Here is a 16,039-nt window from a genome sequence, read left to right as displayed (position 1 = left end):
AGATTAGGTAAATTTTTCCCCAAAGTTTCGTACCAAACTCCGTAGGCATATGCAGAGCTAAAAAGAAGTCATTGTAGCATTCTGGCTTCCTATAATAACTTTTTCAACAAATTAGGGAGCTGGATGTGAGTGCTGTTTAAGTGATACTGATGGCAAGATCACTAGTGGCTGGTCCTACCACCCGACGAAGAAGTCATCTTATTTTAAGCATCGCACCTACCAAGCAAACAGGAAAAAACATAAAAAATAAAAAATAAAAAAAAATTATAGTTTTTAATTTTTAATATATTAATATATTTTTTTATTAAAAATGACACGTATATCGTTTTTATTAGACCGACAAGGTAAACTAACTATTTTTGTTAAATTTGTGGACAAAAAATGATTTCAAGGAGTAATTTGTTATTTGATATTTTTGCCTACCTTCAAAACTTTACAATTTTATTCTTTATACCACAAAAAATAATTTATAATTTATCACGTGAAGCAGTACTACAATTTCTCTGTAACAAAAATACAAACTAATAAAAAGTCCAATAATGATTAAGCTTTCAATCACGTAACAACAAGATCATGGGTTGGTGTAATCTGTAGCTCGCGCCTCGTGTCTCGTGCCCTGCCTCAAATTAGTTCTACAACATTTATTTTCTTTCATATAGGAATCAATACTCATTGTCATCGGGCTGCCATTACTGATATAGTTACACCATTATTTGAGCAATTACATGCATCATCAATTGTTAAATTTGAGTCCATCATATTCTGGTATGTGGTAAACGCTGGTTGCTTGGGTGTAGGTAGAGGTGCATGTTCATTGCTAATCATTGAGACTACATTAAACATGGTAGGACGATCGGTCGGACTTTCTTGGACACAAAGAAGGCCAATGTTAATGAATCTCAACGGAAGAGAACTAGAAGAAGGATACCCAATTGTTGGATTTATCAACTCCAAACTCCGATCATCTATCCACAACTCCCAAGCCTAGTATCATTTAAAATAAATGTAAGTTTTACTGAAAGCTAAGAGGATTTCAATTTATAACACTAATGTAAAGCATAAAGAAATTGAAAGGATATATAAGCTACTCACATATCTTAGAAGACCAAGTGAACTATGATTATAAAAGTCAGTATTCTTTTTGCCACTTAGAATCTCTAATAGCAATACTCCAAAGCTAAAAACATCGGACTTTATCGAGTACAAACCCTGTATAACATATTCGGGAGACATGTATCCACTGGATTCCAAAATTTAGTACATTACTCTGTTAGTAACCTGCTAAAAGAATTTAACTAGCAATTGCAAATATTAGATATAAAGCGAGTTGCATACTTACTAAGTTCCAACAATTCGGATTGTGTTTGCTTGTGTTTCATTGCCTCCAACTATTCGAGCCATGCCAAAATCTGATATTTTCGGATTCATTTCACTATCCAAGGGAATGTTGCTAGGTTTTAGATCTCTATGTATGATTCGTAATCTTGAATATTGATGAAGATAAAGAAGCCCTTGAGTGATCCCTTCAATAATGCATATGCATGTCTCCCAACCTAACATCGTTTTCTTGGTTGGATCTATTTAAATAGTACAACCAAGGAAATTAGTACTTAAGAACCTAGAAACATATGAGAGAAAATATATACACATATAGATACATATATAAACATGCACTCACCAAAAAGGTAGAAGTCCAAACTTTTATTGGGCATGTACTCATATATTAATATCATTTCATCTCGCTCAATACAACAACCTAAGAGTCTGACAAGATTTTTATGCTGGACTTTTGCAATTAGTTTTGTCTCATTTCTGAACTCCTCAATTCCTTGTCCAGATTTTTTTGAAAGCATCTTCACTGCAATTTTCTGCCCGCTAAGTAAATTTCCCTATGAAAGAGAACCATAAGCTCTTTAAAATTTCATGAAGGCTTACTATTGATTTTCGGTTTTCTTAATAGTGTACATAGCACATTAATCAAGGAAATCAAACGTACCATGTAAACAGGTCCAAAACCTCCTTCTCCAAGCTTATTTGTAGCTGAGAAATTATTAGTTGCAGCTGCTACACTATTATAACTGAATAATGGTAACTCAGCATCCTTCTTCTCTCGTTTCTTCATATCTTTGTCGGTGTTCATTCCATCGTTGATTGTATGGAGTTCAGTATCAAAATCAAATAATAGCAAATTATTGCTTGAAGAGCTGTCTCCTGTTTGATATAAAATGATAATAATTTGTCACTTTAGAGAAAAATCTAGTGATTGGGCCAATAAAATAAATCGAGATGACATCAATCAGTTCACCAAAGTTCAACTACTATGAGTAATGCCTAGAGCAGTAAACGAGTAGAGTTACTTGTGAACATGCTCGGGCTCGGCCCGGATTAGCTCGGCTGAGTCTGAATATAAATATAAGTGCATTTGTGTGTAAGAGTGAGCTTGTGTATGTACATATGTGTGTGTATATGAATGTATATATATACTATAAGATAAACATGTAAAATTGATGTTAGATTCTTTAAGATTTGAGTTAATTTCTCAAATTTCTCAAACAATAAATCTTAACCATTATTAAGTAATTAATAATTTTTATTAATTTAAAAAAAAAACATTAAACAATTGCGACATTTACTTTATATATGGAATGACAAAATTAATTTAGTAACTCGTAAACAAACTTAGGTTTGTTAAAAAAAAATAAATAAACAAAGCTTGAACAGATTATCTGGTTTGGTGATAAGCTCGAATTTGGCTCGTGTTCGAAAGAAATTAAACGAACCAAGCCTGAACATTCAATACTCGACTCAACTCGATTCGATTACAACCCTATGTCAATGCTAGTATCCAAAAGTATGTAAGTTTGTTTAGTCGTTTCCGCAAACAAATATTAATTAATAATATAGTAATTCACTCCCATTTTAGTGGAATGACCAAACTAACAGCAAAGTGATGCAGCTTGCCTCCATTTGTTTACTAACATGAGATCTCCTGTTAAATTTACCATACGTTGACACCTCATGTAATACTCATGATCTAAGCTAGGGTTAAGAACAACTTAACAAGGGTTAAGAGTGTAAATATGAGGCAATGAATGAGGTGGAAATTAGAAAAAAATAGGTCAAGAAAAACACTTAGTGAAATTAGTGTGGGACCATTCTAGCGGTGGGGAGATACCGATCGAATGATATGCCACATAACAGTTAGCAAAACCCTACTATTCGAATGGTGGTCAACACCATTCAAATGATTAGGTGGGATGCCACTTGAGTTGTAGAGATAAATTGCAAAAACTTAGCGTTCGATCAGTATGAGCAAAGTTCCAACGATGATAGACTACATGCAATTTAGATAAGTCAAAAAGTTTTGTAGAAGCATAAGGAAGAGTTATTTATACCAACTTTTGAAGCCCTAGCAACTATTTGGTAGTCTAGAGCCACCAGAGAGAAAGAAAGAAAGAGAGAGTGGAGGGAGAAGTAAAGAAGAAGTTTTCTTAGAAATTTTGGGAGTCCAAGCTGATGACTGTCTTTTGACAAAAAAAATCCAAGTATTTTTTGCTGCAAAACTCACCAAGGATGGTTGTTAATTAGTAGCACCGAATTTTATTGCTAGTTAATTATGATCAGGGGCGCTATATATATATACCTCATCTTCTTTTCAAATAAACAGTGAAGTTTGGAATTAATATGCTGGCTCTTACAATGCAAAGCACCTAACGACATCGACTTGAACCAAAGAGAGGTTTAACAAACTAATATCGTTAACTTACAGATCCACCTACAGTTACGCTGGGCTGAGAAAGAGAGAATATTCAGAAAGCTAGGATGATAATGGTCTTTCTCTCACAATCAATCTCTGGTCTCTCTCAGATCAGGTGGGAGATGACATTTCTCTTCCAAGTCTCGATTGTAGTTTCTCTCCCCTAATCAGTTTCGATGAAGTTTCGATTATATGGTGTACACTTTTGAGCTGTTCCTGGTTGTCAGGGAGGCTGTGTATGGTGTTTAACTACTACTTTTGGCATGTGTAAATTTGGAGGTTCTAATTAAGTAGAAGTACCGTGTACACTGCCTTAGACGGGTGGTTTTTGCTTCCTAATTGCCTTCGATCACCACCGCCCTAAGCGGTGGGCAGTTTTGAGGCACCTTCTGTCCTTGCCACGGGCAAGCGGTTATTTCTCTTCTCTCCGGGAAATGCTAAAGATCCTCCCCTCATCCTCTCCTTATCACCCTCTTTTCCTTAAAAAAATTGATTTTTATAATAAAATGGTGATAAGAGGGGGATGAGAGGATGTGTAGAAGCTCTCATATTTTTTTACTTTGAAGCATATGCTGAAAAGCTAAAAAGGCTCATATTAGCTATATATATGAGACTTTTAATTATAATTAAGTTTTTATAGTCAAGACTTTTCATATTCTTTTTAGCATTCAATTCATATTGAGGTTGGAGCATATTAGAGATGTTGCCACATTGGAGAAAGTTATGCATGTTAAACTTTTATGAATGTGAAAATGGAAAAGTAAATAAATGGACATTCAAGAATATATATATATATATATATATGTTGAAAAATTTACGATGTTGGAGGCCTTAATTATTAACTTTCATGGAAAGCTGATCTATCCTTTATGAGCGTGAATTGTACACATTACAAGAAAAAGAATGATTACATGTGTAGAGTCAATAAATCATCATTTTCATGTTTAGAGATTTTTTAAGGCCTCAATATTGTAAAATTATTATTTTGCCGTAATTGAAAGCCTTCATTAGAGATTATTTATTTACCTTTTTACCATATTATAATTATAAATATAATTTTTTGATTAAAATAAATAAATAAAAAGTAATTGGAGAATATTTATAGATGGGATCGCTCCCATGGAATACCCCATCTCAATCCGGTTAGAAAGTTTACACTTACCTATGTGTTTGAGCTTTCCTCTGGTTGAAAAACAAATGATAAGGCATAAGATAAGCCCTATTGAAGGGACCAGCACAGCTATCCATACTTTCCATTTTTTGCCTGATTATGATGACAAGAATCACTATTAGCTCAAACATAACAAAGAATGAAGTATTAATTAGCTTAAAATGAAAGATGACATAATTAAATTTAATTGTGTAGATTTCATTTCACCTTTGGTACTTTGATTCTCATTAGGAGCAAGTTTAAGATAGATATATTCTCCAGTCTCGCCAGCATCTGAGAGTTGCTGTAAATTAAAAATAGCTCCTTCCCATATCATACAGTACCCACTCCTATTATAAGCATAAGCTGTGCAAGGGCAATTATTCATGCAAGCCGCTTCACAATGAATCCTAGCACTCGCTGCCCAATTATATGCTTTCGAACTAACAGGCAATCTCACGTTTGGCATTTTCATGAACCAATCTTTTGTCCCATTACCATACGTATTATTCTCACATTGCAAAGGAGATTTCCTCACACAGCCACCCGCCCAATCATTTAGTCTGGTGTAGTTCATCGAAAATGGTTCAAAACCTTTTAGACATTCACAGGGGCTCGAGGAATTCCCACGATACACGCCAAATCCACCACACAAACCATAGACATCAGATTGGTCCAACGGTCCATGCCAAAATGTTTTCCATACCAAAGGGCCAGACAGCCACGTCCATAGCTGCAGTTTTCCTGTAGACGACATCACTAATTTAGAGCGGTGAGATGGATTACAAATATAATGAGTAAAATATCTTCCCTTTTCATTTGAAACAAAACTGAAGTTGTAGATAGAATTCAATGTCATCTCAGGGATCGAGCTGAAAGAACTTCCATTCCAAACTCCAGAACACCAATAGATTTGGGATGTGTTCCACTGTAAGCAAACTTGATTGCTTCCATTTGGGTCTAACACCACCGAGAACACGCCAGGTGCTGGATCTTCTAAATTTTTCCATGAAACGAGTTGCTGCTGTTTTTGAGGAACCTTATCGATCCAAAACTTTGCACCTGGGAGCCATGTATCGGTCGGATGGTCGAAACTCTCCCACAATATAGAAGACGCATTCGACCTATCTCTTAAAACAAAATTCCCATCTTCCCCAAGTATTGCTTCAGTTGAGCGGGGAAATGTCAAATTTGTCAACCAAAATGGGATGTCGGAGGAACCTCCAAACAGGAGTAGATTGCCATCTTCTGAGAGGTCAAGTCTTGACGAAGGCAGGTCAAACAGAGGGTCTTCTCTATTTGCTACCCAAACAATATTGTCCTTCTGGTCAAACATTTTATACCATATGCCCAGGTAGATTTTTAATGAACTTCCTGCTCTGAAGAAACCGAGCTCAAAAGTGCCACCTCGAGATACTATGGTCTCGTTCTTTGAATAAGAAAGAGACTGACCTGGTGAAAGGGTATCACCAGATATGGAGAAGCATGCTTTGCCAAAAGAGAGGATTAGAAGCAGAGCAAATAAGAGCCATGGCTTACTCGTCATGCTACCCATCCCTCTCTAACTTGCAGCACTGCAGTTAGTAATTAGAGGAGAATGGTAGAAGAGGAATGATGGATGGGTTAACAAGAAAACTTGGAGTAGTCTTCTTATGACGAAGTTCACTTCCAGACTATTCCTTTATAGCTTTTGGAAAACGCTGAACGCTCTTGTGCTGTCATGTTCCTATGTAACTATATAAGTTGAACTTGCTTCAGCACAGTGGTGGAGACAGCCAGACAGGGGGCTGCGGGGGATCCTGGCCCCCAAGCCTCCATGGCAAGAAGAACAAGAAAACATGAGTTACTGAGTCCGCCCTAAAATGTTGAAAAGAAAAAGGTACCCCAGCCCCTAGAAAAACTACATGGACTTTTTAATTAGGCCAAAATCCAAGTTACCCCTTAAATCTTTTTAAAAAAAAAATTGTGTTTTGAGAAATTAAAGATCAATGTTATTTAATAGACTTTCGATCGTCATACAATTTATTGGAGTGACTTGACAATAAAAATTAATCTTTAAAAAAAAATAAGTGTTGATTTTCACTAATACGTTAAATTATCCTAGTTGTATGACAATCGCATGAATGTTTACTGAATAGCATTACTTTTAAATTTCTCACAACATAATTTTTTTAAAAAAAGATTCTAAATTTATTATGGCCAATCTAAAAGTTCGTAAATTAGCCACCAAAATTTAAAATAAAAATAAAAATAAAAATCCATATATACTACGGTCTCTCAAAACATTATAGACACATTTTCTTACTTTTTTGGCCTACCTAGCTATTATTACTATTCTTGAGAGCATGCATCCTTTTCTCTTAGATAGTTGAGCTCTTTCAATTCATTTTAGTTTTCTCTTTCCGTTCCCCACTATGTTTCTTATGTTTGCACGGAAAAGATTTTTGGTGTTTGTACTTTTTCGCTTAACTTGTGCAAAGACTTCTATCAACTCGAAGGGAAGAATAAACTATCAATAGCAATAAATATTTTTTATTTTTTATTTTTTAACAAAAAAACGTGTAATATTATTTTATTAATTCGAACTAAAAAACCGCTAATGAACTCCGTCGTGCTTGTCCAACCAATCTAGCGCTTAGAGTGACATCTATGTAACAATCTTACCGTCCAAATCTTCTTCTGAAACATAGCATTTACATTCGGCTCAACAAATTAATGTTTAGCTAAAGATCATGTTTCTATATTTTAGTTCCCCATTTTTTCAAAGTACATACATTTAAATCAGAATTTAACTATTCTCTTTAAATATTCTTTCTTTATTTTTTGTTCTCCAACAATTATTGTAGCAGTTAGCTATTTCCTTACACAAAGTGGCTAGCTAGCTGTATGATGCTCTTTCTTTTTCTTTTCTTTTTTTATTAATTTTTGTTACAAAGTTAGCCAAAATAATTTATGAAAAATCTTACACACTCTCAAGTACATACTTTATACTTTCTGATGTAACACTAAAAATTTAAATCCAAAATAATCAATGACAATTTATATTGCTACATTAAAAAAAATAATGCATTTAAAAGTGCAAGCGTAAGAATTAACTATTTCTTTATTTTCTGCTCGCCTGGAAGGGAAAAAAGGAACTTCCTGTTCATTGTTTTAGAATTTTTTATCTCTATTTCACATAGGAAATAGAGATCAGAAATTCTCCATAGGATTTGCTTTTTCTCGCAGCGGAGGAAAAGGGTGGGGTGACTATATTCAACACGATATGCATGTTATCTCCACTGGATTCTGTAGACTTCGTTAATTAGTTTTGGTCTCGATCTTTGCAAATTACCAAACAACTTTTTGAATTGCTTTAATCATTAGGTTCGTTTGACAAAATTTGTTCGAGAGTTTTTTTTTTTTTAAAAAAAAAAAAAATATTTTGATTTGTGATATGATATAAAACTAGAAATAATTTTAAATATTTTATATTTTATTAATACTTCTTTTTTCTTTTTGTTAAAAAAAAAAAAAAAAAAAAACTATCCTAAAAATTGTTGTCAAAATAGCATTTTCACTATGCTGTTTTCAGGTTGCCTAAACAAGTGCTGGTTGTGAAGCTTTAACCAAAATTTACCTGCTAAATCTTTTCCTTTTTCCTTTTTCCTTTTTTATTTTTTATTTATTCCATTAAGGGAAAATGGGAAAGGATTGCGAGGGTCGACATTGACTCATTGCCACTCTTATGAATAGAGTTAATTAAGAAAAGAAAAAGAGATTAGAAAGCTTTCAAATACAAAGTTAGAAGCGGCCCATCTAACGACAAGATGTGTAGAAATTAGCACTTCTAAAAGACTTCAAAAAAGCTAGCTGTCCAAACAAGAATGGAGAGCAGCAGATCCTGGATGTTGGATATCATTGGCACCCAGACCTACTAAAAAAAGAAAAAAAAAAAGAAAAAGAAAAAAAGAAAAAAGAAAAAGAAAAAAAAGGGAAATTCTTGATAGCATTGACAGAAGACAATCACCTTCTAAAATTAAAAAAAGGGCAACCAAAAGAAACAGTAAGGGAACTGTTGTTAATTCACTCTTGAGTAGGTGCGGCTCCTGAAAATGTTAATAATGTATCAACTGATCAACATACAGGGCCCCTCATGTATGACATACTTGCAATGAGATTAATGTGATTTTTCACTTGTTTGCCTTAAACCATTTTACATTTTTTTTTTTTTGGTCTAATCCTTTCTTTATTTTTTTTGGATTCTGTTGATATTATTTTCTTGATATACGGGTTTTAGAATTATCAAATGAGTAAAGACAAATGATATTTGTATATACTTTGTACATACTCACATTTGGTGTGAAATCCATACATATAGGATAGCTTTAACATTTATGGGTCTCATCTGTATGCATGAGTCTCACATCAAATATGAGTGTGTGTACAAAGTGTGAGCAAAAAGGTCTGTATAAATAACACATCTCAATGAGTAATGATAAGACATCTGCACTTCCGCATTTTTTTTATGGTTGTTGATGTTTTCAAGTTGGGGAGCAAATAAGCTTGTCCTAATATGTTCTCCTTTAGCTTTTAAAACCGCATTGAGCAGCCCATTGAGAGGACATAGTCATTTATTTGACATATTTCCTACCCTTTGTATTTATTTAAGCGCTGTTTTAGTTTAGTTTTGGTCTACTGTTAAGTAGCCAAATCTTTTTTCATTAATAGGATTGTCTACTTTTTTATTTTTTATTTATATGTATTTTTCAATCTAGAATAGCTAATCAAAATCTATTTTATCTAGTTTAGCTAATGAATTTTAAATGCACTATACATCCAATTATCTATTCTTAACTCTATATTAATTTTTTTATAATTTTTAATTAATTTATTTCATTATAGTGTTTTTTTTCCACGTGGGTCCCGCTTCATAACTCCACTACTTTACACACTTTCTCTTAGATCTCCACTATAAAGGAAGAAAAAAAAAAGGAAGAACGTGGAGTGGTGGAGGGAAAAAGGAAAAAAGCAAAGCTAAAAAAGTGGAGATAAAGAATAAAGAAAAATAGATAAGTGAATAGTATAACTCTACTTGTAGAGTTCTACTATTTATGGAATTAAGAAAAATCTATTCTAGAGTTGGAATACATAAGCTGATGGAGTCTCTTTTTAATACTTTTGTTATCTATTCTAGCTTAAAGTTGCAAATATATAATCTATTGGGAGTGCTCTGTAACCCTTCTACCTATTCAACTTATCGGTAGAGGATTATAGGGGAATGGAGCGATGGAGCGAGATTATCGGGGAATGGGTAGAGGATTTTCAAGGAAAGCGTGTCAAATGGAGCAGGCATGAATCAAGGAGATGCAGGATTTGAAGTGGAGGGGACGGTTTAGGGGCTGAATCACGTCAACTGGAGAAAGGCCTAGAAGGAGATAAAAGGGGAAGGTTCTACAATACGTGAGAAACGGGTAGAGATGTCAATGGTCCTAGACTGGGTGGAAATCTTGAAGATGGGCTGTTTGGTAGCTGTTTCCAAAACAGCAGCACTCGTTTTTGTATTGTTGATATGTGTTTGAAGATTTCCACTCCCTTAAAGAGGCCTACCCACACCTTGTGGGCAAGGTGTTCTAAAAATGGGAGAGGTAATGTTACACGTGTAGTTCAAGGAACTGAAGATTAGTTGAAGGTTGAGAGTTGAGCTGAAGGAAGATTCAAGAAGGGGCAGCTGGCAGTGTGCATGGCAGATGCAGATGGGTGGCGTGAATTATGGATTCTAGTTGGAATCCTGTAATTCAGTTTCACACGTGCTCTACAGTTATTGTTTCAAGATATCATTTTGCTTTAAGTCTTCTGCGTTTCAATTGTTGTATAAATATGATTGATTGCAGTTGTAAAGACAGTTTTTGACATTTGTTGAGTTCAGTTTGAATTAAGGAGACTCGCCATCTCGAATTGGCTTTATTCAATACAATTCATCATTCTTCTCTTCATTTCTTCTCTTCTTTTCTTCTACAATTCTATTCCCTATTTCTGTAACAGTCAATTTCTCTAACAGAAGCAACAAGTCTGTGACAAAATTCTTGATAGCAATGACAGTCGGGCAGGAGAGAATCACCTTTTAGAATTGAAAAAAGGGGCAACCAAAAGAAACAGGAAGGAAAATTGTTGTTAATTCACTCTTGAGTAGGTGCGGCTCCTGAAAATGTTACGGATGTATCAACTGATCAACATACAGGGCTCCTCATGTATGGCATACTTGCAACGAGATTAATTTGATTTTTCACTTGTTTGCCTTGTGTTCTTTTAATTCTTACGGGAAACTATTTTACAATTTTTTTTTTTTTTTTTTTTTTTTTTTTTTTATGGTCTAATCCTTAATTTCCTTTTTTAGATTGTCTTGATATTAGTTTCTTGATATACGGGTTTTATAATTATCAAATGAGAAAAATTATATTTAGTTCCTTAATTTTTATTTGATTTGGATTTAATCTTTCGGTTTTCAATTTAAAAAAATAAAGTTCTTAGATTTTGCTCAAGTTTTAAATTGATCCATTTATTACTTTACTGTCTAAATTAACAATTTTTCATTTGTCATATGTGTTTCATTTGATACGCTAAAGTTCATGTCAACACCCAATACAATGTAAATGTCCATGTGAACATCAAATTATAAACTCAATGACTAAATTCAAATTTGTGCAAAACTTAATGACCATATTCTTAAAATTAGAAACTCAATGAGTTAATTCAAATAAAATAAAAATCGAATGGGTAAATATGATTTTTTTTTCCTTATCAAATTTAGATTTTTTTTTTGGTCTAATCCTTTCCTTTTTTGGGATTGTGTTGATATTAGTTTCTTGATGTAGGGGTTTTATAGGAAGACAAATGATATTTGCACATACTTTGTACACGTATTTATATTTGGTGTGAAATCCATATAGATGAGATGGTTCCTACTTGTAGAGTCTCACACCAAATGTGAATGTGTGTACAAAATGTGTTACAAAAAAGCGTGTACAAATAACACATCTCATTGAGTAATGATAAGACACTGCACTTCTGCATTTTTTGATGGGATTTTTAAAATCATCATTAAATTTAAAATGATTTATTAGTAAATTTTGACCTCATAATAATTTTAAAAAATACAAGAAAGTGGGTATTTAAGAGTGAAAATGTGTATAATATTTTTATTATCAAATATATCAATATCAAGTTGAGAGATGGAGCGAGATTATCGGGGAATGGGTAGAGGATTTTCAAGGAAAGCTTGTCAAAGGGAGCGGGCGTGAATCAAGGAGATACAGGATTTGAAGTGGAGGGGACGGTTTTAATTTGGGGCTGAATGATCACGTCAACTGGAGAAAGACCGAGAAGGAGATAAAAGGGGAAGGTTTTAGAATACGTGAGAAACGGGTAGAGATGTCAATGGTCGTCCTAGATGAGTAGATGGGGTGGAAATCTTGAAGATATATGGGCTGTTTGGTAGTCAATGAACGACTAGTTTCGTGTTAGGTTCCTATGAAATTTGTGGGTAATGACAAATAAGTATACTGCAAGTCAGGTTAATTGGGTCATATCATGACTAATTTAATTAAATAATTCAGACCGTTTAATTTTATTCGATTAATTTTATGTTAAATTCATTTTAAATTTATAAATTGTGTCAAAAATTACAAACTCTATGAAAATAATTTATGGATTTAAAAGTGGTCGGTTGTTAAAATATTGATTAAGCGATTAAATATAGTTTTTTCTATCAGTTTAAGCTTTTAGAATAAATAATAATTTAATATGATATTAGAGCTAAAGGTTTTGACTTTGAACTTGACTACGTCATTTACCTTTCATTTCAATTAAATATTTTATGTGTTGGGCCTCACCTATTAATGCTTCGTTTGTTTCGACGTAAAATGATTTCCGTCGTAAAATGATTTCGACGAAATCATTTTCAGAAAAAATGATTCTCTCGAAAATATTTTTCGGTGTTTGGTTAGCACAAAAAAATTACGAAATGCAAAAATCAGAGTTTGGTAAATGTCGCCGGAATTTGGCAACGTTCGGTCGCCGTTGCCAGATTCGGGCGAGAAAGTTTGACCGGATCCGACCAAAATAGCCAGATTCCGGACGGAATCTTCCGGATCCGGCCGGATCAGGTCATATCCGGCCGAGTCCCGGCCATTTTGGCCAGATCTGGCCGGATCAATGGCCGGATCCGGCCAGATCCGGCCAGATCCGGCTGGATCAATAGCTGGATCCGTCCAGATCCAGCCGGATCCCGGCAGTTTTGGCCAGATCTGGCCGGCTTGGCCGGAATCTGGCAATATTCTGGCCGGAATTTGGTCTGCTGGTGGCCGGATAACGGCGCCTGCAGGTTTCCGGCGACCAGATGTTGTCGGATTCCGGCTCCGACTGGATCCCGACGACCGACAATTGCTAAATTCTGATGATCGGATATCAAACATGCGTGTAAGGACGAAGAGCTTAATTTCGAAAAACGATTTATGGTTTTAAAAATCGTAAATCGTTTTTCGAAAATTTAAGAAGCTTTTACGGTCAAACCGAAAATGATTTTCGTTGACCATTATTTTCGCCCCAACCAAACATCGGAAAATACCGAAATCATTTTCTAGAAATCATTTTATGCCGAAACAAACGGAGCATAAAAGGAAGTCTAAGCCTATACGTGAGAGAGAATATTAAAATATTAATTAAGTGATTAAATTTACCTCTTTCAACCAACTTTAAAATAAACGGTAAATTACAGTTGTCGCATAGTTTAATTCAAATAAGCATCGGTGGCCGACAGCAGTTTCGTGTCCAATTTTTCAATCAAAAAAAAAAAAGAAAAAGAAAGAGAAGGCGGTCTGCATTCACATCTATCATACTGATATCAAAGGGGCCGATAAAATGGATTTTACTTTTTTTTTTTTTTTTTTTTTTTTTTTTTTTTTTATGAATAAAATGGATTTTACTTCGATGTTGACGAAATTATTTTTTAAATTAACATTTTTTTTTTGTCATTTTCTGATATATCGGTTAATACACGACATGCTTATCATTCTGTATCAGTTATTTTAATTTTTTGATATTTTTTTGATATTTTACCAATAATAACGATGTGCTGATCAACGTATTTTTAAACAACAGTTTTAGATATTCATCTTATTTTTCATTATATACATAGGCATTCATAGAGTAATGTTAAATGTAAAATTCATGTCATTTTTCTGTCTTTTTAAAATTATAATTGGATTAAAATTTAATACTGATTTATCACAAATCTAATAATAATTTTAAAAATCACAAAGACATAAAATATATATATATATATATATATATGGGTCTTACATTTAATATTATTGGGCATTTTGAGGTTAGTAACGCAAAGTGCCTTTTTTTTTTCAAAAGAAAACAATTATTTTACCACTTAAAGTGGAGTTCCTATAGTTATCGTAAGATTAATATATATAAAGCTTTTAGCTGAAGCCCGTCAGACAAATCTCGCGTACGTGAGATTTATGTCTCAAGAACAGCTAAATATGTGCTTGTCAAGTTTTTTTACAAGGTTGACCGGTGAAATTGGGTGTTTTGATAAGTAAATGGTAATTCAATGTTATCGGGTAGTGAAAGTGTCAATTTATAGGAGTATATTGACCACGGCCGGTAGTTCATTGGAAAAAAAGTAATTAAATTAACCCTTTAATTTTTAATTTTTTAACTTTATTAAATTTTTAAATTGAAATTAAGGGTAAATTTGGAATTTTATAAAAGTTTCAGGGGTATAAAGGTCATTTCACTCTTTTTGCTGTCTGATTTAGCACCTAACCCTAACAGAAGGGGGACATTACAAAAAATTAGAAATTCAAATGTTTAAATTCAGAGTTCTTGAACTTTGGGGGTTAGTTAAAAACAAGTAGAAGTTCGGGGGGTTATGTGAAGTTTTTCTTAATTTTTTTTTCAATAAAATAAAAATATTCCTATAAATGAAAAACTAAAAATAAATTTTTTATTTTTTTTTCCTTTAAAAATATAATTTTTTTTTTTAAAAAAATAAAATAAAATTCCAACCATTGGTTTTTTCAATTTATAGTTTTATTTGTTTTTTAGAATTTTTTAATTTCATTTTATTAAGGGTATTTTCGTTATCGACGATACTGTGATAATTTTTGGTAATTTGAATGGGACATTATTCTAATTGAAAGTTTGAAGGGAACATTATAAATTAGGTGATAATTTGAGAAAGGTATGTTGACAGAAGGGGGACATGCAAAAAATTAGAAATTCAATTGTTTAAATTCAGAGTTTTTGAACTCTGGGGGTTAGTTAAAACCAAGTAGAAATTTGGGGGGTTCTGTGAAGTTTTTCTTAATTTTTTTTTTTTCCAATAAAATAAAAATATTCTTATAAATGAAAAACTAAAAATAAAATAAAATTCCAACCCCTCGTTTTTTCAATTTATAGTTATTTGTTTTTTAGAATTTTTTAATTTTATTTTATTAAGGGTATTTTTGTTATCGACGATACTATGATAATTTTTGGTAATTTGAAGGGGACATTATTCTAACTGAAAGTTTGAAGGGAACATTATAAATTGGGTGATAATTTGAGAAAGGTATGTTGACAGAAGGGGGACATTGCAAAAAATTAGAAATTCAATTGTTTAAATTCAGAGTTTTTGAACTTTTAGTGTTAGTTAAAAACAAGTAGAAGCTCGGGGGGTTCTGTGAAGTTTTTCTTAATTTTTTTTTCAATAAAATAAAAATATTCCTATAAATGAAAAACTAAAAATAAATTTTTAATTTTTTTCCTTTAAAAATATAATTTTTTTTTAAAAAATAAAATAAAATAAAATTCCAACCCTTGGTTTTTTCAATTTATAGTTTTATTTGTTTTTTAGAATTTTTTAATTTTATTTTATTAAGGGTATTTTCGTTATCGACGATACTATGATAATTTTTGATAATTTGAAGGGGACATTATTCTAACTGAAAGTTTGAAGGGAACATTATAAATTGGGTGATAATTTGAGAAAGGTATGTTGACATAAGGGGGACATTGCAAAAAATTAGAAATTCAATTGTTTAAATTCAGAGTTTTTGAACTTTGGGGGTTAGTTAAAAACAAGTAGAAGTTCGGGGGGT

The 16,039-nt window shown here is 32.9% G+C and overlaps 1 protein-coding gene across 1 annotated transcript; it reads right to left on the bottom strand.

Annotated features, from left to right (window-relative positions):
• Positions 1–675: 675 nt before the first annotated feature.
• Positions 676–6,453, bottom strand: LOC133882034 (receptor-like serine/threonine-protein kinase SD1-8). Its single transcript, XM_062321126.1, has 7 exons — positions 5,136–6,453; positions 4,920–5,021; positions 1,997–2,211; positions 1,679–1,889; positions 1,340–1,577; positions 1,093–1,240; positions 676–984 (listed from the first exon to the last, which is right to left on the bottom strand). Exons 1-7 carry the CDS (start codon positions 6,451–6,453, stop codon positions 676–678), a joined length of 2,541 nt encoding a protein of 846 aa, XP_062177110.1.
• Between the last annotated feature and the right edge of the window lie 9,586 nt (positions 6,454–16,039).

Source organism: Alnus glutinosa, chromosome 11 (genome assembly GCF_958979055.1).
Source record: "Alnus glutinosa chromosome 11, dhAlnGlut1.1, whole genome shotgun sequence".
Taxonomy (NCBI): Eukaryota; Viridiplantae; Streptophyta; class Magnoliopsida; order Fagales; family Betulaceae; genus Alnus; species Alnus glutinosa.
Note: the sequence above shows the minus strand (reverse complement) of the source record. Positions and strands in the feature narration are given on the sequence as shown.

Excerpts from the sequence above, each read along its gene's own strand:
- LOC133882034 (XM_062321126.1), bottom strand. The coding sequence starts at position 6,453 with ATGACGAGTAAGCCATGGCTCTTATTTGCTCTGCTTCTAATCCTCTCT. Across the intron at positions 5,022-5,135 it reads TGAGAATCAAAGTACCAAAG|GCAAAAAATGGAAAGTATGG; the intron begins GTGAAATGAAAT and ends CATCATAATCAG. Across the intron at positions 1,241-1,339 it reads ATCCGAATTGTTGGAACTTA|TGGATACATGTCTCCCGAAT; the intron begins GTAAGTATGCAA and ends TTTGGAATCCAG.